Raw genomic sequence first — 23,516 nt, forward strand, 5'->3', positions numbered from 1 at the left:
TTTGTGTTGCATTTCTGAAATAACTCTTTATAGTTCCCACTATATTTGTTTTTGGCAATTAATTGTTCATGTTTACTGGTCTGATTCTTTACAAAGATTTATATCATTTTGCAAATTCCATTGCTTCTTACCCTTATGTACTGGTAGAGTTTCACTTATTCCTTCCCCTCACTGTAATAACTGTCCAAGCTTAAGGACAGAGACCAGTTTTGATCATTCACTTTTGTAATTTAGCACTGGAGTATTTGCATCTGTAAGGTTCACACTACCTTCAGTTTTTCGAAAGTACAATCTCAGTGTACACTGGCTCTTACAGGTTTAATGATGGATATAGAGATTTATTGTTCTTGCATCAAACTATTTAAGAACTTTATCAGACAAGTTTACAATTCCAAAAGCTATAGGACAGTTTGTGAATTACATTTGACTCCTGTGTGGTTTCTCTGGTGGCTTGCAAGTTCTTTATTTGTTCTAAAGCTTTTACCACACAAAATACAAGGAGTTGGTTTCACTCCAGTGTGGATTCTCTGATGCCTCTTGAGATATTTCTTCCAACTAAAACTTTTGCCACACTCACCACATGTAAATGGTTTCTCTCCTGTGTGTATTCTCTGATGCCACTTGAGATATGTCTTACAACTAAACCTTTTGCCACACTCACCACATGTAAATGGTTTCTCTCCTGTGTGGATTCTCTGGTGGCTTGTGAAGGTTCCTTTCTCATTGAAACATTTACCACATTCACTACATGCAAATGGTTTCTCTCCTGTGTGGATTCTCTGGTGACATTTGAAGTTTCCTTTCCGACTGAAACTTTTGCCACACTCACTACATGTAAATGGCTTCTCTCCTGTGTGGATTCTCTGGTGGAGTTTGAGGTTTTCCTTATGTCTGAACCGTTTATCACATTCACTACACTGAAATGGTTTTACTCCAGTGTGGATTGTCTGGTGAACTGAGAGAGTGCGTTTGTGACTGAAACCTTTACCACACTCACCACATGTAAATGGTTTCTCTCCTGTGTGTATTCTCTGATGCCACTTGAAATATGTCTTACAACTAAACCTTTTGCCACACTCACCACATGTAAATGGTTTCTCTCCTGTGTGGATTCTCTGGTGGCTTGTGAAGGTTCCTTTCTCATTGAAACATTTACCACATTCACTACATGCAAATGGTTTCTCTCCTGTGTGGATTCTCTGGTGACATTTGAAGTTTCCTTTCCTATTGAAACTTTTGCCACACTCACTACATGTAAATGGCTTCTCTCCTGTGTGGATTCTCTGGTGGAGTTTGAGGTTTTCCTTATGTCTGAACCGTTTATCACATTCACTACACTGAAATGGTTTTACTCCAGTGTGGATTGTCTGGTGAACTGAGAGAGTGCGTTTGTGACTGAAACCTTTACCACACTCACTACATGTAAATGGTTTTACTCCAGTGTGGACTCTCTGGTGGATTATCAGGTTGTGCTCATTCCTGAAGCTTTGATCACACTCAGTATGTATGAATTGACTTTCTACTTTGGGGAATTTCTTCTGCTGTGGGACATTTGCCTTCTTACTGAAATGTTTTTCAGCCTGAATGCAAGACAATGGTCTTTCATCAGTATATTTTTTTCCAGCTCCTGAAAAGACTTTCCTGCACAATAAGATTTTATTGCATTCATTACTTAAATTTGCCTTCTCTCCTTGTTGGAATTTTAGTTGTCTTTTGAAGTTTTCTTTCTGATAAAAGTTTTTGTTCCCATCAGTACACATGAATAATGTTTTTTCTTTCTGTGTTTTTTGATTTATCAGGTCTTGCTTTTGAATGATGTTTTCTCCACTTTCAGGACTTGATAATGTTCCCTTTTCTGTCTCCATTTTCGGGTGATTTAATAAAGAAAACTCAGAGCTATAAGATTCCCCATCTTGAGGGCAAGGAAAGGGTCTGTGACCCCCGTGGGTTCTTTTGTGTCTTACTAAGGATTCACTGCTAGAAAAGTTTTTCTTACATTCAGTACAAGTGAAAGTGTTCCCTTGAGTGTGGATTCTCTGATGTAACTGCAGGGTTACCTTCTGTTTGAAAGATTTTCCACACCAAGAGCATGGAAAAGGTCTCACTCCTGTGTGGGTTTTCTGGTGCAATACAAAATGACATTTCCTATCAAATGTTCTCCCACAGGTGTGACAGGGAAAGGGTTGCTTCCCCTTCTCCTCTATTTGGTGGAGGTCAGAAGTCATTTGATCACTGTTATTACTCTGGAAGGGTCTCTCTACTCTCAGGTCTTTCTGGTAGAGAGCAGAAGTCATTTGATCACTGTTATTAATCTGAAAGGGTTTCTCTGCCCTCGGGTGTCTTTGGTGCTCAGAGATGTCTGTGACCTCCCTATCACTTCTCTCACATGCAATTACTCCATCCAGTGAATCGCCTGCAGGGTGTCGCTGCTTCTGCTCCAGTTCCTGCTGACTTTGGCTCGTGCCTCCCCCCTCAGTCCTCTGGGAAAGATTCTCATAGGCATTTCTTGATTGTCTTGCTGTAAGTGGCAGTACTGTAGGGTGTTCTTCTCTATTCTCCTCCCTCTTCTCATTGTCTGCTGGATATTAAAAAAAAAAAAAAAAAAGAAGGAATAAATCGTGTGACAGTGACAATGGAAGCTAACGCTACCAATCACCTGGGATCAGACTTCTTGAAAGATCACACAATGACCACATGGGATCCCTGATATTAGAGAATTCTGTGACTTAGCAGAAGCTTTGGGAGACACCTGGAAAACTCCTGTGTGATGTCTTTAGAGAGCTCCTGTGGCTCTCCTTATCATACTGTGTAGGATCTATTTTATTTATTTATGCAATTGTTCAGGGTCGGTTACAAAGATACACGCACATTCAATCACAAATAAAACATAACAACATAAAATGGATAAACTAAAAACATCTTTTCACAAATTTTTCACACTATCGGAATTCCTGTTCTTTAGAATTTGACAATTTTTATAACAGACTGTCCAACCGCCACAATAAGCAAAAAAACAATATCCACAACAACATCAGCAAAAACTGAGTAGTGTCCAATATATAAGAGGAATACCCTCCCCTCTCTCACTCACCCTTTTCCCACCCTGGAACATTAAGTAAGCAATGGAGAAGGTACAGAGAAGGGCGACCAAAATGATAAAGGGGATGGAACAGCTCCCCTATGAGAAAAGACTAAAGAGATTAGGGCTGTTCAGCTTGGAGAAGAGACGGATGAGGGGGGGATATGAGAAGTCTAGATCGGGTAAATGTGCATCAGTTATTTACACTTTCGAATAATAGAAGGACTAGGGAGCATTCCATGAAGTTAGCAAGTAGCACATTTAAGACTAATCGGAGAAAATTCTTTTTCACTCAACGCACAATTAAACTCTGGAATTTGTTGCCAGAGGATGTGGTAAGTGCAGTTAGTGTAGCTGGGTTCAAAAAAGGTTTGGATAAGTTCTTGGCGGAGAAGTTCATTACCTGCTATTAATTAAGTTTACTTAGGGAATAGCTACTGCTATTAATTGCATCAGTAGCATGGGATCTTCTTAGTGTTTGGGTACTTGCCAGGTTCTTGTGGCCTGGTTTGGCCTCTGTTGGAAACAGGATGCTGGGCTTGATGGACCCTTGGTCTGAACCAGCATGGCAATTTATTATGTTCTAAATGATTATTCAAATAATGGAATGAATAAGACAGTAACTAAACTGTTAAACAAATAAATGACTGGAGGCAAGGATAACAATTCAATGATATAAATAAACAATACTCATAACCCGAGAACAGCTAATAAGGAGGGAAAACTCATTCCTTTTCACACAAATCACCCCCATCAAACCTGTCCTGACTTACAGATCGATACAGTAAAGTGCAACCGCGGTTACCCTGCTCCTAACTCGCCTTCTACTCACTTTCCGGCCGCGTTAGCCCTTCCTGCAATACACTATCCCCTTTAACCCATCCCTACCGCCTCTTTAAATCCCCGGGTAACCCCTTCCGCACGCGGCATGTAGATTAAATGTAAACGAGCGAATTAGCTATTCCCTTCCATACAGTGACGCGTGCCCTGACTATCCCTTTTCTACGCCTGGATAAACGCGCGTCCACCCGCCCGCCGGTTGAAACTGACATCTATATATAATATATATATAGATGTCAGTTTCCGAATCCCCCATCTCCACGCGCGTTTATCCGGGCGGCGGCGGGAGCCGGCGGGCGGGTGGGCGCCTGTTCATCCAGGCGGCGGCGGGCGGGTGGGTGCACTTTTATCCAGGCGGCGGGAGCCGGCGGGCAGGCGTTTATCCAGGCGGAAACGGCGGGAGCCAGCGGGCGGGTGCGGGCGTGTGTTCATCCAGGTGGAGGGAGCCGGCGGTGAAAGCGGCCTCCAGCAGCCCCCGCCGGCAGTGAATGAATGCACGCCTGTGTACGCCCGTGCAATTTCAGTGCTCAAGGGGTGACGTCACGACGCTTGACGTCACGGCATGTGACTTCCTTGAGTGCCGAAATTGCACGGTCGTACACAGGCGTGCATTCATTCACTGCCGGCGGGGGCTGCTGGACGCCGCTTTCACCGCCGGCTCCCTGCTTCCGGATAAACGCGCGTCCACCCGCCGCCCAAATAGATATATATCTATATAGATATATATCTATATAGAGATATAGATATATATCTAACAACTTTTGTTTTATTTTTCGCCCTGCGCCTTGCTTCGGGAGGGGGGGGGGGGAACCATCCACTTCCTGGTACCTGTCATTTCAAATGTCAGTTGAAATGACATTTGAAATGACAGATACCAGCGTGTCCATGAAGCGTTAGGCCAGCGCACCCAGGATACTGTATAGCGCTCTATACAGTAAAATGGGTTGCGCGGGCCTAACGCTTCACGGACGCTTCCTAGACGCAGCTTGCATTTGCAAGCTATTTACATATGGGATCGAGCAGTAGGCGAGCTGCACTGTGCGTGCGGCAACCGCGGGTGCGCCCGGCACTGCCGCACTGTTTCTACCGCGGCCTTAGAGTATCGACCTGTTAGAGGTTAATTTTAAAAGACGCGCGTGGATGTCCATGTGCATGCGATTCCTGGCGCACATACATGGACGACTGATGTTGACGCACACATGTTATTAAATCGGCTACCTACTCGCACATGAGCGCCCGATTTTATAATGGTGCATGCATGTGAGTGCAAGTTGGCACTTGTGCGCGCAAGGGGGAGGGGGATTTTCTTTAGAAATGTTGAGCGGTGCGATGGGCCATTTCCCCAGTTCTCTCCCCTAGCTACCCTGCCTGCCTTTCCCCTCTCTTCCCCCGACTCCTAAAACAACCCTAGCTACCCTTTTTTTTCCTACAGAGCAGTAGTAAGTTGAATGTGCTGGCTTGCTGCCAGCAGTGCTGTCCTGGCCCTCCACTTTTTAGTTTGTCGTCTCTTCCACGTGCACCTGGAGATACACGCGTGGCTGCGAGCCTTTGAAAAAGCCCTCGGTGCGCGTGCGGCTCGGCCACGCACATGCTCCCGGTTACCACAACGCCTCAGATTTAGACAGCTTCTTTCCCCTAATCACCATCAGCCTGTTAAAGTGGTATAATCGTCCCATACCCTGCTGGATATCCTTCATAGAAGGAGCTGCCCAATTCCTCCAGAATTTAGCTCTCTCACATCTGGCAGCCAAGCAAAATTGTAGGGCCAGTTACCGATGAGAAGCCTGTAAGTCTCACTCAGATGTGTTAAGCAATCCTCTCTGTGCAACGCATTCTACATCCTCTCCCAGGGTTGCTCTGGTCGGCATAAACAGAGCTTTCCAAAAGCAGGCAATCATGGGACAGCTCCACCAGAGGGGGGAAAAGGAGCCTCCAGCACAAACCTGAACAAGCAGCAAAATATTTATGGGTTCTGAGTGGCGTCAAATACCATCACAATAACACTTTATACCCGGCTTCTAGTAGGGGGGCCGAAATAATTCCTATCCCTACATTCATGAAGGCCAGACCCCACACAGAATCTGAAAAAGTAGCACCAAGGTCACCTTCCCATGCAGGAAGACGCTTTGCCTCTCTTTTAGAGATGTATTCTCTCCCTTCATCTGCCAGGGCCCAGAAAGTCTCCAGAAGGGTTTTCCCCAGCCGTAGTCCCAGGAGAACGTTTTCCCCAGCCGTAGTCCCAGGAGAACGTTTTCTTTAGTCATAAAATGCCGGATTTGTATATGAAAATATTTGCCTTGGGGGGGAGCTGTCGCATCTCATCACAAAACCAATCAAATGGCACAAGTCCTCCTCCATCCAAGACCACCCACTGCCGCCTAATACCAGCTAAGACTGGGGACCCCTAACCCACCTCCAGTTCTGGGGTGGTACATTACTGCTCTGGGGACTCTAGGGGGCCGGCGACTCCAGATAAAATAAAAAATAAAGTACTTGGCTGGAGACCTGAATTGGTAGTGTGTAAAATAAATAGCAGAACCGGGGAAGAATATTCATTCTAACGGAAGCGGGGCAGGTCACATCTATCCCATTTATCCAGGTCCTTTCCAACCACATCTAGGAAGGGGAGATAATTTACTTGGAAGGGAGCTGCATTGGCCTTCCCTATATAAATGAGCCCACTGGAAAGTAATGGTGAGATTACTTACCTGATAATCTCGTTTTCCTTAGTGTAGACAGATGGACTCAGAACAAATGGGTATAGTATGCTCGTGCTAGCAGTTTGAGACGGATCTGACGTCAGCACGGGTATATATACCCCCACAGGAAGCGTAGCAACTCAGTAATCTTCCTTGCAAAAGCTGTTATGGATAGACATGTGCTGACAATCAATGAAATAGTGAAAAACAGGATTCCCCTGACCGATGGATAGTAGCTGGAGACCGCCAGCAGTCCCAACCGGAAGGCGTCGACAACAGGTAGAGTGGACGTACTCATGGAAGAAGTGATAAGGCTTACCTTGAATCGGAGAACCCTATCTAGCCAGGCAGCTGGGCGGGATGCTGAGTCCATCTGTCTACACTAAGGAAAACGAGATTATCAGGTAAGTAATCTCACCATTTCCTGGCGTGTAGCCAGATGGACTCAGAACAAATGGGATGTACAAAAGCTTTACTCCCGGACTGGGCGGGAGGCTGCCTGAGGACCTCGTAAGACTGCCCTCGCAAATGCTGTGTCCTCCCTGGCCTGGACATCCAGACGGTAGAATCTGGAGAAGGTATGGAGGGAGGACCATGTCGCCGCTTTACATATCTCTGCAGGCGACAGCATCCTGGATTCTGCCCAGGATGCCGCTTGTGCTCTGGTCGAATGAGTCTTGACCTGTAGAGGCGGAGACTTCCCGGCCTCTACGTAGGCCGCTCTGATAACTTCTTTAATCCAGCGGGCGATGGTGGGCTGCGAGGCCGCTTCACCTCGTTTCTTCCCGCTGTGCAGGACGAACAGATGGTCCGTCGTACGCACTTCTTGTGTCACTTCCAAATATCTGGGCAGCAATCTGCCAATGTCGAGATGGCGTAACAAACGCCCTTCTTCAGTTTTCTTCAAACCCGCCGTGGTAGGCAAGGATATGGTTTGGTTAAGATGAAACTGTGAAACCACTTTAGGTAAAAAGGAGGGAACCGTACGAAGATGGATAGCCTCAGGAGTGAATCTGAGAAATGGATCACGGCAGGACAGCGCTTGTAGTTCTGAGATGCGGCGTGCTGAACATACAGCCAGTAAGAACACCATCTTCAAAGTGAGAGAACGGAGGGACAGGCCTCGAAGGGGTCTGAAGGCGGATCCCGCGAGGAAATCCAAAACTATGTTGAGGTTCCACAAAGGCACTGGCCACTTCAGTGGTGGACGAATGTGCTTGACTCCTCTCAGGAAGCGAGAAACATCTGGATGTGTGGCAATGGTCTTGCCATCCATCCTGGAACCATAGCAAGACAGCGCAGCCACCTGAACCTTGATGGAGCTGAGAGAGAGACCCTTCTGAAGTCCATCTTGCAGGAAATCCAACACAATAGGGATTGTGGTCGCGTGTGGGCTGGAGCCATGAGAGTCGCACCATGCTTCAAACACTCTCCAGATCCTTACATAGGTGAGGGATGTGGAAAACTTGCGAGCTCGGAGGAGAGTATCTATCACGGGCTTTGAATAACCTCTTTTCTTCAGTCTAGCCCTCTCAATGGCCAGACCGTAAGAGAGAATTGAGCTGGATCCTCGTGGAGGATGGGACCTTGACGCAGAAGGTCCCGGAGAGGAGGCAGGGGAAGGGGCTCCCCTGCCAGTAGTCTTCTCATGTCCGCGTACCAGGGTCTTCTTGGCAAGTCTGGTGCCACTAGAAGAACTAGGCCCCGGTGTTTCTGAATCCTGTGGATGATGGCGCCTAGCAGGGGCCACGGAGGAAAGGCGTATAGCAGGACTCCTGGGGGCCTTGGCTGAACCAGGGCGTCGATCCCGGAGAGAAGGGATCTCGCTTGCGGCTGAAGTATCTGGGTACTTGAGCATTGGACTTGTCCGCTAGTAAGTCCATGGTCGGAATCCCCCAGTGATCCACAATCATCTGGAAGGCTGTGGGGGACAGCTGCCACTCTCCCGGATGTAGGCTTTCTCTGCTGAGGAAGTCTGCCGTGGTGTTGTCCTTTCCGGCAATGTGGACGGCAGAGATGTCCTGAAGATTTGCCTCTGCCCAAGTCATCAACGGGGCTATCTCCAGAGATACCTGTCGGCTTCTGGTTCCGCCCTGACGGTTGATGTATGCCACTGTGGTGGCAGTGTCTGACATCACTCTGACTGCTCTGTTCTTCAGTCTGTGAGCAAATCGAAAGCATGCCAATCGGACTGCCCGAGCCTCTAGACGGTTGATGTTCCACGCTGACTCTTCTCTGTTCCACCGCCCTTGTGCGGTGAGGCCTTCGCAGTGCGCTCCCCAGCCGCTCAGGCTGGCATCTGTGGTAACCAGAGTCCATGCGGGGGGAGGACATCTTCGACCCCCTGCTCGTGTGGTTGGACTGCAACCACCACCGTAACCGGGTCCGTACTCTGGCGGCAGAGGGAGGTGCGTGGAATAGTTCCGGAAGTGGGGGCTCCAGCGAGAGAGCAGGGAGCGTTGCAGAGGCCTCATATGGGCCCTTGCCCAAGGTACCACTTCCAGGGTGGATGCCATGAGGCCGAGAACCTGCAGATAATCCCAAGCTATGGGCCGACTGGCTCCCATCAAGTACCGGATACGCGTCTGAAGTTTTAACCTTCTCTTGGCAGTGAGACTGACTGTGTCTGCCTGGGTGTTGAACTGTACCCCCAGGTATTCCAGCTACTGGGAAGGCTGGAGGCAACTCTTGCTGAGGTTGATTACCCAGCCCAAGCTTTCCAGAAGGGCGATCACTCTGTCGGTTGTCCGATGGCTCTCCTCTCGTGATTTCGCCCTGATCAGCCAATCGTCTAGATAGGGATGGACCAGGATTCCTTCCCGTCTGAGTGCCGCTGCTACCACTACGACCACCTTGGTGAAGGTCCGCGGTGACGTGGCCAACCTGAAGGGCAGAGCCCGGAATTGGAATTGGCGTCCCAAAACCGTGAAGCGTAGGTAGCGCTGATGATCCGGATGGATCGGAATATGCAGGTAGGCCTCTGACAAGTCTAAGGCCGTGAGGAATTCTCCTGGCTGTACTGCGGTCTTGACGGAGCGCAGAGTTTCCATGCGAAACCTCGGAACCCTTAAGTATCGATTGACTGACTTGAGGTCCAGTACAGGCCGAAAGGTGCCCCCTTTCTTGGGTACCATGAAATAAATGGAATAGTGTCCGGAATTCCCTTCCCATGCAGGTACTGGGATGATGGCTTTCAAGGACAGGAGCCTCGCCAGGGTAGCTTCCAAAGCTGCTTTCTTGTGTATGGGACATGAAGATTCCACAAACCTGTCCGGAGGGAGGGGCTGAAAGTCCAGATAATACCCCTCTCGGATGATGGCGAGGACTCACTGGTCCGACGTAATCTCGACCCCCTGGCAGCTCCTGGATAGCCGCTGCCAGGGGGTACATGCCCCTCAGGGCCCGACCCCCTTTGAAGGAGGCCGCTGGCGCAGCCCATTCTAAATCTATCAGTTGCTGTGCCGTTTGCAAGAATGGAAAATGGCGGGCGGTAGGACGAAGACCTTCCAGCAGGGGGTTCTGCGCAGAGGGTACCGTGGCACTAGGACCTGTAATATCCAACTCCGCCAGACACTGAGATACCAGGTCGGAGAGATCCTCCTTCGGGAAGAACCGCCTCATGGTTCTATATGGCTCGATCCCTGAGGGGAGCTCCCCTTCGTCCGGGAGTTCGGACTCGTCCGGTGAAACCTCCTGGTCCGACTGATCCGGACTGTCCAGCGGCGGGAGGTCCTGCTCCCGAAAAGGGCATGAGGGCCCAGGAACAGGATCTGCTGGAGCCGCAACCGCAGCAGCAGCCGCAGTCGCAGCCACAGCAGGAACAGCAGAAACAACAGGAACAGCAGGGCCTGGACGGGAAGCCGTTTGCATCTGTACGAGGCATGAATCCCCTGAAAGAGATCCACCCAGGAATTGGAGGTGGTCTCTAATCGCCGGGGTTCAAGATCCCCCGGGATTCCAGATTGGTCGAGACTGCCCGCTAACTCCGGGGTAGCCACTGGGGAACTGTCAGGAAATCGTGGCTGAGACTGGTCCTGGCCCGAGCGTCCCAAGGCCTCCTCACATTGGGCACATAGGGAGTCTGGGTCTTCACTATGCGTGGCTCTAAGCTGGCATGCGGAGCAGAGGCCGAGGGCTTTAATGCCGGGGGTAGGAGGCGCCCCCGCTGAAGACACTGAGGCGTTCTGTTCCATTGAAAAGTAAGCGCTTGATGATATGCGGCAGCAATACACGCTTAAGCGCACAAAATACGCGTCACCAGTATACGCTTAATATAACAGGCGCACAATAATATGCGGCAGCAATACACGCTTAAGCGCACAAAATACCCGTCACCAGTATACGCTTAATATAACAGGCGCACAATAATACGCGGCAGCAATATACGCTTAATATAACAGGCGCTTGATAATATGCGGCAGCAATATATATATCCAATGATAAGCAATATGCGCCCAGCAACATGCGCTCAGCAACATGCTAGCTATACATATGCGCTTAGTCATAGGCACGCGCTTATCATGGACGCACAATACCTGAACAAGGCCAACAAAATGGCGCCCACCACGGCGTGTCGCCTATAAGCCACGCCGCCGATCCTCCTTCCTCGGAGACCAAAAAGTAAGTGATATACGCCTTACCTGATCCTCGGCACTTCCCGGCTAAAACCCGGGCGGTCTCCGGCTGCGGGGGGAGAGGGCAAGTACCTTCACCGCCGCGTTAGAGGAATGCACCCGCTGCCTCGTCCACGCCGGGACCGAGGCGCCTCACTCGCCCCACTCGAGCCTCGCCCGGGGGCTACGTCCCTGCCGCGATTCGGCCACCGGACCGAGGTCTTAACCTCCGGGGGATCACGGAAATCACCCCGGGAAGCTCCACTGGGGGAGGGACCGATTGGTATCACCGCAGGAGCGCAGGGCTCGATAGTTCAATAGAAATTTTAGTAAGAAGAAAGTAGATTGGAAGACACGCTTCCACGAGCGTGCAGGCTCTCCAAACTGCTTTGGAGACGGAAATTACTGAGTTACTACGCTTCCTGTGGGGGTATATATACCCGTGCTGACGTCAGATCCGTCTCCAACTGCTAGCACGAGCATACTATACCCATTTGTTCTGAGTCCATCTGGCTACACGACAGGAAAAAGTTGTTTTTTAACAATGCGATGTCCTCACTCGTTAAAGATATATCCAGCATTTCTGATTCCTCCACATTGACTTTAAACCCTGACACACTACTAAATGTAGTCATTTCAGTTAGGACACCCCTTAAGGTGTAAGCGTGAATAGGATGTCATCTGCAGACGTGGCCATCTTATAGTTCTCACTCCCCACTGAAATCCCAGATATATTGCCAGCCGAAGGAATCCTGGTCGCAAATGTTCGAGGAAAACTGCAAAGAGGAGAGGAGACAGTGGGCAACCCTGACGTGTGCCCCTCTGTTCTCCAAACCTTCCTGAGTAGCCCCCATTCACTTTAATGTCTACAGATCCAATTCAAAAATCTGGCTCCCAAACTGCATTTTCCCTAATGTTTTAAAGAGAAAGGGCCAGGGCATGATATCAGAAGCTGCCTCAGCATCAATTGAAAGAAGCACAGTCGGGATTGTTCTCTCTGTGCACCACCAAATTAAATCCTGCAATTTTCTAACATTATCTGCGGCCATTCTGCCTGATCATTGTGGATTGAACATAAGAAATTGCCATGCTGGGTCAGACCAAGGGTCCATCAAGCCCAGCATCCTGTTTCCAACAGAGGCCAAACCAGGCCACAAGAACCTGGCAAGTACCCAAACACCTAGAAGATCCCATGCTACTGATGCAATTAATAGCAGTGGCTATTCCCTAAGTAAACTTGATTAATAGCAGTTAATGGACTTCTCTTCCAAGAACTTATCCAAACCTTTTTTGAACCCAGCTACACTAACTGCACTAACCACATCCTCTGGCAACAAATTCCAGAGATTTATTGTGCGTTGAGTGAAAATGAATTTTTTTTCCGATTAGTCTTAAATGTGCTACTTGCTAACTTCATGGAATGCCCCCTAGACCTTCTATTATTCGAAAGTGTAAATAACCGAGTCACATCTACTCGTTCAAGACCTCATGATCTTGAGCTGATCACCTTGTTTAACCTGTCTGCTAAAACTTTGGCTAATATTTTCAAATCAATGTTAAGGGAAATCTGTCGACATGAACCACATAATTCTAGAACCCTCCCTGGTTTTGCAATCACAGATACCCCCGCTGTGTTAGCATCTCGTGAGAGATTACCTCCAATCTTAAATAACTGAACAATTTAGTAAGCAGGCTTAGTAATCTGGAGGCTAAAACATTTATAAAGCTTTGCAGTAAAGCCATCTGGACCAGGGGATTTCCCCATGTTTTTATCACTTGAAGCACCTCTACTGTCTCTGCTTGTCCAACTCGGCCTTGTTCTTCTGACAAAAGCTTTGGCAACTCTATTTCTGCTAAACAGGCATCGATGGAGCTATCATTAATTGAGAGTTCAGAGCTATACAAGTGCTCACAGAATTGCCTAAAATAATTCCTTATATCTGCATTAGAGAAAAGAAGTTCCTCTGATTGAGCCTTAATCTTCACAACCTGGGATTGCATAAACAGACTCTTAAGGCACCTGGCTAACAGCTTACAGGCCTTATTCCCAAACTGAAAAAACGATTGTCTAGTCAGGTCTTATTGGTGGGCAATAACTTCTAATTGCAGGGAATGCAATGTATGACGAGCGGCAGTAGCTTCTTACAGATCTTCAGGGATAGAGATTTTTTATGCACGTCTTCGAGCTCAGTGATTTCTTTAAGTAAGGAGAGCCTGTATTTTACCTTCTCTCTTTTTGTATGACGCCCTCGCAATCAGTCTACCCCCTATCAGCAGCCTTTAAACAGTCCCAGAGGACCACTGAGGAAATTCCTTCCACATCATTAGAAGAAAGATAACCTGGATTGCCAATTCCAGGTTTGCAAGGAAATCATCATCATCTAATAGACGATCATTAAGGCGCCAGGGTCCATCCCCCTTATCTCGGTCTCCAATTTGAAAATCTAACCATACAGGCTCATGATAGATAGTAGTACCCGGTCCTATTTCTGCACTAATTACTGCTGGCATGAATTCTTTTCCCACTAAAAGGAAGTCAATCCGTGAGTATGATGCATGGGATTGAGAATAAAATGAATAATTCCTACCAGTGTGGTGGCGTAGTAGTAGACATAGAGAATATCTAAATATATTGATCTCCCCTAAACAGCTCTATCTTTTATGACAGCTGCGATCCAATAAGCTAGGAGCTGTGCAGGAAGCTGAACCTTCAAATGCTAAGCTCTGTGCCCAGTAGGGGATCTGGGACTACCAGATTGTCTAACCAGCCGCTTCCCCACCTTGCCAGCTCTCTGCCATTTCGAATGAGTACTGCTGGCAGGCTGCTTGGTCGGTGTCGGCGCTGGCAGTCTTTCAGGAACCTAGAAACCTGTTTCCTTAGGGGCTGCCTCAGCCTCGGCAGGAGATCTCGCCCTAGTACCGACGCCATTGACGGAGAATGCAATTCCAAACGGGGAAAGCCACCGATAACGGATTTTCTCCTTCTGCATAACTCTGGTGACTTCCCTTAAGTCCTGCCTTCTGCGAGGCACAGCGGGAGCCAAATCGGGAAGATCGAGAGCGCAGGCCCCTGCCACTCCCATGACATCTTCTTCCTGGCCAAAGAGACTATTTTCTCCTTCAGTGCAAAACTGTGATACCAGACCAACATATCTCGGGTCTCTTAGCAGTTTGGGGGCCCGGAGCTCTATGCGCACGCTCCAATCTTATCTCCGTCTTAGCCGCAGCCCCCGAGGGGTCAGCAAGGATCGCTTTACTGAGAGCAGCGACCACAGAGCTGCTATCTGCACACTCAGGGACTCCTCTGAATGGTAGGTGGCATCGGCCGGGCCCATTCTCCACGTCCTCCCGTTTATCTAATATCACCTGCTCTTCGCTGCCCCATTTTCGCACTGAGCCCTGTTTTCCACTTCCTGCATTCTGCGGCCAATGTCCAAAGCTCCTCCTGAAGCTCTGCCCCCATTTCAACAACTTCTGAATTCATGGCCCTCATATTTTTACGGGGATCACTGAACCAGGAGCAGAACTCTTCGCAGGTCAGCAAAGCTTCACATGATTTTACTGTCTCAGCCGCCTCCTCCGTTTGAACATCCAAGGACTCACGATCCACCTCCATTTCAGCTCCGCTCTCGCCCTCCAACGCTGCCGCCCCATAAGCAAAAGAAAAACACTTCAAGTTTACTGATTTTTTCTTTCCCTCCATCCCAGTTGCTTCCAATAATGATCCAGCTACCGATGAACAGCTATGAAGCTCCGATGGCGAGATAGCAGGGGGGATTATGCTCGATGGGATCGGGAGCTCCTCAGTCACGCTGCCATTAGGTCTGTCGACGTCACTTCCTCTATCCACATTCATCTCAATTATTTTAAATCACACTAGAGAAGCTTTCCATATAAAAGATGCCAAGGAAAAAAAGGACCCCTTACTTGTTAGAAGCAATCAGTGTGGACTAGCAGAGGGAACAGAACCAGCCCTGTCCCTTCAGCCCTCAATAATATCATTGGCTCATAACGTCCTAACTCAGAAGACATCAAACCCTTTATTTCTGAATATCACCATCAGTTTCACCTAAGAGCGACTCTGCACAGGGAGCCAGTGACGATCATTTAACACAGGAGGTTGGGATCCTACCTTCCCCTGCCACTAGTGATGTGATATTTTATCCGAGCAGCAATAAAGCTGTAGCAATACAGGAATGCTGGAGATCTCACAGGTCCCTCCTTTAGGATTCCTGTGGGTCCGATTCCTCTGTCCTTACCTACTACTGATTTATTTAAAAACTTTTATTATTATCTGCTTATAGTACATGTGCCATATTAAGTTCAAAAGAAAATTATTCCTTACCTGCTAATTTTCGTTCCTGTAGTACCATGGATCAGTCCAGACGGTGGGTTATGTCCCCCGTCCAGCAGATGGAGTCAGAACAAACTTCGAGGGGGCGTAACCATATATACCAGTACCCCCTCTGCAGGAGTTCAGTATCGAGTATATCAAAGCCCGAGTAGAACAAGAGCACTCTGGATCAAGTTTGCTTAACCATGCATTGAACGACAACTGTAACATCAACAGTTAACTGAAGGTAACCAACCAACTTGTAGGGAGTTGTGAAATTAGAAAAAGAAAAGAGAACTGCGAGACACAGAAGACTACTATAGAGCGGTAGAGCAGAGCGGAGCAGGACTAAGAACCCAAAAGCGGTGGGCGTCTGGACTGATCCATGGTACTACAGGAACGAAAATTAGCAGGTAAGGAATAATTTTCTTTTCCCTGTACGTACCAGGATCAGTCCAGACGGTGGGATGTACCCAAGCCTCCCTAAATCGGGTGGGGTCCTGCGAGGCCTGCTCGGAGAACCTGCTCGCCAAAATGTCCAGACTCTGAAGAGGCGAGATGCAGGCGATAGTGTCTCGAGAACGTGTGCAGTGATTTCCAGGTTGCTGCACGACAAATCTTCTGGGAGGAAACAGAGCGGGCCTCTGCCCAGGAGGCTGCCTGAGAGTGCGCAGAATGCGCTATGATGCCGCGAGGAGGAGTCCGTCCCGCTCCAATGTAAGAAGCGGCAATACCGTCCTTTAACCACCTAGCAATCATAGTCTTCGAGGCCTGGGAACCCTTCCTGGGACCGGACCAAAGTACGAACAGATGGTCAGAAATCCTGAAATCATTAGTAGCCTCCAGATAGTGAAGCAACTTGCGCTTGACATCCAAAAGCCGGAGGGTCTTCGGCTCGGAGGAAGCGAAGGACGGAAGTTCCACCGTCTGGTTCAAATGGAAAGACGACACCACCTTTGGGAGAAAGGATGGGACGGTGCGGAGGGAAACCCCCGAATCCGTGAACCGAAGATAAGGCTCTCTGCACGACAAAGCTTGAAGTTCCAAAATGCGCCGAGCAGAACAGATGGCCACGAGAAAGACAGCCTTAAGAGTGAGATCCTTAATCGTTGCGCTGCATAGCGGTTCGAAGGGTGGTCCTGACAAGGTGCGAAGCACGAGATTAAGACTCCAGGAGGGACATGGATCCCGCAACGGAGGACGCATTTGCTTGACACCCTTGAGGAAATGTGCGATGTCCGGCTGAAGTAGGAGAGAGCCACCATACTGCAATAGCGAGCCCAGGGCGGCCACCTGAACTCATAACGAATTATAGGCGAGTCCTTTATCCACCCCATCCTGGAGAAACTGTAGAATCTGGGACACCGAAGCCCGCGTGGGCCTCGTGCCCTGGTTGGTGCACCACATCTCGAAGACCTTCCAAACTCGAACCTAGGCCACCGATGTCGAAGTCTTCTGTGCCCGCAGCAGCGTCGAGACTACCACCTCCAGGTAGCCCCGGCGCCGGAGGCGACGCCACTCAAAAACCAAGCCGCAAGACAGAAGAGTTCTGCCTGTTCGAAAAATACCGGGCCCTGATGGAGGAGACAGGGAAGATGTCCTAGTCTTATTGGCCCGTCTATCACCAGCTGTAGCAGGTCCGCAAACCAGGGTCGTCAGGGCCACTCCGGGGCGACGAAGATCACGGTACCCTGATGGCTTTCTATTCTGCGAAGAATTCTGCCCACCAGGGGCCATGGTGGAAAGACGTAGAGCAGGAGATGTGGAGGCCACGGAAGGACCTGGGCATCCACTCCTTCTGCGCCGCGCTCTCTTCTGAGACTGAAGAAGCGGGGGGCCTTGGCGTTGAGAGCGGTCGCCATCAGGTCCAAGTGGGGGACCCCCCACCGGCGAACGAGAAGTTGCATCGCCTCGTCGGAGAGGGACCACTCTCTGGGATCCAGCTGTTGACGACTCAAGAAATCCGCCTGAACGTTGTCCACTCCGGCAATGTGCGAGGCCGCAAGACGGATGAGATGCCGCTCTGCCCACTGCATCAGAAGCCCCGACTCGATCGAGACGTGCGAGCTCCGTGTACCTCCCTGCCAATTGATGTAGGCTACGGTGGTGGCGTTGTCCGAGAGGACCCTGACCTCCCGGTTCCGAAGAAGCGGGAGGTCCTGAGACGTGAGAAGCTGTTGCACCCAGCGAAGACTAGCCCGCTGGGCGAGCGAACTGCACATAACCGCCCGCATTCCCAGGGCGGAAACCTCAAAGACCCGTTTGAGAAAGACTTCCAACTTGCGGTCCTGAGTATCTCGCAAAGCCGCTCCGCCCGTCACCGGAATAGTCGTCCTCTTTGTAACTGCCGACACCGCGGAGTCCACCTTTGGAACCTTGATGAGCTCCAGGAAATCTTCAGGAAGAGGATACAACTTCTCCATGGCTCGAATGACCTTCAGGGAAGCCTCCGGGGTAATCCCATTCCCTGATCAGGAGCTGTAGAAAAGAATCATGGATGGGAAAAGCCCGAGACCTCGGCCGAAGCGCAGCCAAGACCGGGTCCCCCTTCTTGGAGGAGGTGACGACGGCTGGGGTCACTGGAGCTGGCGGGTCCGGCGGTGGGTCCAGATCCAACTCAAGGAGGATCTGTGGTATGAGGTCATCTAGCTCTTCCCTCTGAAAGATGCGGAGCGCATGCGGGTCATCCCCCTCCGGCGGGACGTCCGGCTGCCCTGCATCTGGGGTCTCCGGGACATCCCCCCCCCAGGGCTGAAGTCGCACCCACCGCTCCTGGGGCCAAGCGAACCCGGGTGGGGACTTGGGAGGCCCCCGCGCCCGAACCCGATCCTACCATGTCAGGGGGGGCCTGTGGTGTAGGTGAGAGCGGAGGAACTTTGGCGGTGGTGGGTCCCGCGTGCACCACCCCGGGAGCTTCCAAACTCTGCAAATAGGCTGTATGCATTAACAAAATAAACTCCGGGGAAAATCCTGGCCTGCTCGGGGGGGGGCCCCGGAGGAAGAGAAATCCGATGGCCCCGGGGCCTGTGAGCCTTGCTCCGGGGACAAAATCGGTGGAGAAACCTCATTAAAATCATTTTCCTCCTGCGCTGCATGAGCTTCATCAGCGCGCTGACAATTTAAAATGGCTGCCGTTCCTGCCAAAAATGGCGAAGTGGCCGGCCCGCGACGCCCGGGCAGAGCTGAAATAAATGAAAAATCGCTGAGGGACTGCGAGGTGCCTTCCCCGGCTCGCCGCAGGTTGAGCAGCGCGACGGCCGCGGCATCGGAACCGCCGGTGAAGAGAAAGAAAGCCTCGGGGGGGGGGGGGGGGCCGCCCAAAAAGAAAAAGGAGCTGCCGCGGGGGGCCCCGTCGGCCTGCGCAACCCGCTGTCCCAACGATGGACTAGGTGCCGCGGGGGGAGGGGCCTGCTCGGCCGACGCTACCCGCTCAGGGAGTTCCCCCTCCCTGCCACAGCAGCCCTCGAGGAGCTCGAATCGGGCCGCGGGCGAAAATATCGCAGAGAGGCCGGCCCCACCGGCTTCCACGAGGCACCGGAGCTGAAGCCGCTGAAAAAGGAAAACTTACAAAGGAACAAAACACTCTGTAACTTACCCCCGGCCAGAGAGAAACAAGGTCGCGGGAGACAGATAGAAAAGAGAGAGGCAGAGTAGGAAGCCACGCCTCCCCAAAAATTGAATTAGCTTTTTTTTTTGTTTGTTTTAAAACTTAATCCAAATTGTTAGATAGAAACTAGAGAAAAAGAAGCAGAAGAAAATAATTCCCTGCCAGATTGGGGAAGCACTGATTCCCCTACTCGCATCTGCTGGAGTCAGAAGATACTGAACTCCTGCAGAGGGGGTACTGGTATATATGGTTACGTACCCTCGAAGTTTGTTCTGACTCCATCTGCTGGACGGGGGACATAACCCACCTTCTGGACTGATCCATGGTACGTACAGGGAATAACAAATTAAAATAAAAATAATAAACCACATTTCATATACATACAATAGCACATCTACATCTAAAGCACAGGTCAGTTAAAAATCTCTCACATCCTTAACATGTCCATCTTTTCTATTACATTATGTAAATAAAGTAATTTTCCAACCTTGCTTGTGTCTGTAAAAATGTATTTTATTTTTATTGAGGAAAAATGATCTCGCGTATCAGCACAGAGAGGAGATCTCAGGGATGGGGATAAAAAAAAGAGATGAGAGGAGCAGGCCTGGGGAAGGGAGAGAGCGAGGAGCAGGCCTGGAGAAGGGATAGAGGGAGAGAGCGAGGAGCAGGCCTGGGGAAGGGATAGAGGGAGAGAGCGAGGAGCAGGCCTGGGGAAGGGAGAGAGGGAGAGAGCGAGAGGAGAGAGGGAGAGAGGAGAGGCCTAGTGCACGTATTGGTAAATCCAGGCCTGCACATCTCTGATGTGGAGTTGACCCATTTAGTAAAACATCCCCTGCATCTACTAGAAATAGAGATAATGCAATCCTTACCTAGACAGCTCAGGGACTCATAATTCTCCTTCACATCCCTGTCAGGCTCCTTCTGTCCTTCATCTAAACAACCCCCTTCCTCCTGGGAGAAAGAGACAGCGATGTCCTCAAACGTCACCAGCACCTGAAACACAAACCAGAAACACTCAGGGACACGTGGAGGGGCTCAGCGGCTTTAACCTCTTAACATTTTATCATGGAAGAGAGGACGCCAGGACCCCTCATCCCCAGGAACTGCCAGACTTGTTCCCCTGGAGTTAGTTTCCTTTCTGGATCTCTGGGTTTGCAAGTTTAACTATGAAAAGATTCTCTAATCCCAGAGACCCAGAATATCAAGTCACTGTGCTCTCATCCTCCTGACTGCTCAGCCCCTAACCTTGGGTCATCTTTGATGCCGTTCCCTCCTTCTGCACATCCAAAACACTGCTAAAGTGAGTCAGTTCCTCCTCTATAACACTGCTTAAACGTCTCCCTTCCTCCTCGAGCCTGCCACCAAAACCCTCCTCCCCTCTCTTATCACCTCCTGCTTAGACTTCTGTAACTCGCTCTTTGCTGGCCTCCTGCTGAATCTCAACTTTCAGCTGCATGACTTCTCTTTCTTTAACCTCGCGGTGATCATGTAACCCCTCTTCTTAGGTCGCTACATTGGCTCTCTGTCCACTTCCACCTACAGCTCAAGCTTTTCTCTCTCCCCTACAAATGCACTCACTCTGCAGCTCCTCCCTGCCTTTCTTCTCTTCTCTCTCCCTTCCTCCTCCACCACCACCTTCCGATTCCCTGCTTACTGCCTCGCTTTGCCGAATGCCTGGGCATAGCTAGTTTAAAAACTCTCCTTCTTGAATCATGTTGTTTAATGAAATATTTCCTATTCCCGTGTGCCTCTACAATGGGACTTACTCCAGCACCTGATATTCAAGAACAATGAGATCTTCACATCCAAACACAGTAAGGAACGTTTCCTCTATCAACCTTGTTCCTGTCTCACTAAAATCTACTTTAAGGGACTACCTTGTTCTTTCATTTTTTCTAATTAATATTCGAGCACTTAAAAAAATATCTGTAATTATCTCTGATTTATTGACGGATCATAAGCTGGACTTTTTCACTATAACCGAATCCTGGTTAAAATCTATGGACAATGTCATCATTAACCAATTAGCAGACAATAAGTATGATATATTTTCCATTCCTAGAAAGAAAAGAGGGGGGGGGGGAATTTTGCTTATTATCAAACAATCTTTTTTATTTAAGACAGTACTGGTAGGCCTTCCCCAGCAATGTGAAGTAGCACTTTTTGATTCCACAAAATTCCAGATTTGCCTGTTATATTGCCCACCAGGGCTTTTGGATCACAACATTTAAGAACATAAGAACAAGCCCTACTGGGTCAGACCAAGGGTCCATCTCACTGGCAATATATTATTAATTGCACCACTTTTCTTATTTTTAATATCATGTTACTTTTAGCAATTCATTCATTCATTTATTTATTTATTTATATCCTTTAGATAGGCACCCATTTTTTAATGGATTTATTCTTATTGTTCGTCTCACTGGCAATATATTATTAATTGCACCACTTTTCTAATATTTTTAATATTATGTTTTTTATTTTTCATCCTTTGTTTTGTGGCTTGAACCATATGCCTTTATTAGTATATATTTTTTAGTTTGCTGTCACATGTGTGATATAAAAGTATATTTCCTCATAATAAGGCTGATATGATTTTTCCATTAGAAGCCACATACTGTTTGATTATCGCGTTTTTTTCGCGTTTTTTCAGTGACTAAATCTTGGCATTTAATTGAGTTCTAACAACATATATAATTATTTTTTAGCGTTTTTTATATATGGGATAATTCATGCTGCCCGCTTTTATTTTACTGATCCGATTTTCTTTTTAATTGCCAAATATGTGTCTCTTTTTTTACGTTTTTGATAGTAATAAAGAAATCTTTTAGTACTTATTTTTTGGTTCACATTGAAAGTATACGCCCCCCTTCCTATTCATTAATGTGATCGTTCCTTTTGCTGTCACATCCGGGGTAGTTGAGTACACGCCCCCTTTGACATGATTGATGTGCTGTTCCGCGCGGTTTTCAGCGTTTAAATCTCTGCACCCTCTCAGGTCCGTTCTTTTGAGTTTATGCAATACATTGTGAATATACGAGACTGACAGCAAACAAATGGTTCCGCAAAAACACCGTGGAGATTCGTTTTCTGTTCAGGTGTCAAATCAGTATGTTTGTAGATACGTCTTTTTTTGTTTTGCTTTTTACCGCTTTTTAATAAAGGAATTTTTTAGTATTTAGTTTTCTTTGAATATAGCATGAAATTTATGTTTATATTTTATGTTTATCATATATGTTTTTAAGCAAACGCTCCCTTCGTATTCATTAATTTGTTCTTTTGTTTTGCTATCACATCCGGGGTATTTGAGAACACGCCCCTTTTCCATGATTGATGTGCCTTTTCGCGTGGTTTTCAGCGTTTAAATCTCAGCACTCGGTCAGTTCCGTCCTTTTGAGTCTATCCGCAGACACACTGTGGAAATACGAGACTGACAGAAAACAAATTGATCCGCAAAAACACCGTGAAGTTCTGTGTTTGTCAGCAAACAAATGAATGGGTGAGTTTTTTAGATGGTTTATTATAGTTGTGGTTTGCGAGTGCTCGCTGTGGCGTTAGTGTAGACATTTACAGTAAGCGGGTGATTTCACATTAAAGGTTGCATAGGTCTTTAAAGATAACGGGCCAGTGCACATGTATATAAATAAACTTTTTCTTGTTGTGCCCATCTAAGTGGTGATATTAGTTTTCTTTTTTCTTTTGTCATTTTCTATTTAGTACTTTAGAGTGATCGTACCTTCACTGTGTAATTAATGTTCCTAGATCACTACATTATGCACACACTGCTTTCATATATATTTTTAGTGCCAACATAAATGAGATATACATTTTGCTGACATTATTTTAGTCATGGGACATTTTTTATTTGATGTTTCAAACTCCCCCCCCTTTTTTTTCTAATTTTTTCTAATGTTGTATTATTTACATTTCATCAATATAGGATATTGCCTATGTGAATATTCAAGGAACAATGCTGTTCGTAACACATTTGCACGGAGGTACAAAAATCTTTTTTCAATCTTTTCGTTGTTTATAATGAATCAATAATTTTTATCATACTTTGACCTGTTCAATATTGTGCTTATATAATATTTTTCATTTTGTTACATCTTCCAGACCAGTTGATGCACTATACCATACTCCATCTGTACATGTAAGAATTATATGTCATATAATAATAGGTATGTTATATATTTTATGCTCCCATTCTTTATGTTTATTTATTTATTTATTTAGCATTTTTCTATACCGACTTTCCAATAACAAAATTATTGATCAATTCTGTTTACATTTTAAACAATAACAACAATGACAAGTAAATGTCTTACAATGAACAGGTCGAATT

At 48.0% G+C, this 23,516-nt stretch overlaps 1 protein-coding gene across 1 annotated transcript in view; it reads right to left on the reverse strand.

The window, feature by feature from the left end:
• Positions 1-317: 317 nt before the first annotated feature.
• Positions 318-23,516, reverse strand: part of LOC115086118 (zinc finger protein 420-like) — a 39,891-nt gene continuing 16,692 nt past the window's right edge. Inside the window, exons 3-4 of the mRNA XM_029592639.1 lie at positions 20,041-20,164; positions 318-2,578 (exon numbers count right to left, since the gene is read on the reverse strand). Of these exons, the coding sequence (XP_029448499.1) occupies positions 399-2,578; positions 20,041-20,164 (2,304 nt within the window). The 3' untranslated portion in view covers positions 318-398. The remainder of the gene's footprint in view (positions 2,579-20,040; positions 20,165-23,516) is intronic.

The sequence above is a fragment of the Rhinatrema bivittatum genome, chromosome 2, assembly GCF_901001135.1.
Source record: "Rhinatrema bivittatum chromosome 2, aRhiBiv1.1, whole genome shotgun sequence".
NCBI classification, from domain to species: domain Eukaryota; kingdom Metazoa; phylum Chordata; class Amphibia; order Gymnophiona; family Rhinatrematidae; genus Rhinatrema; species Rhinatrema bivittatum.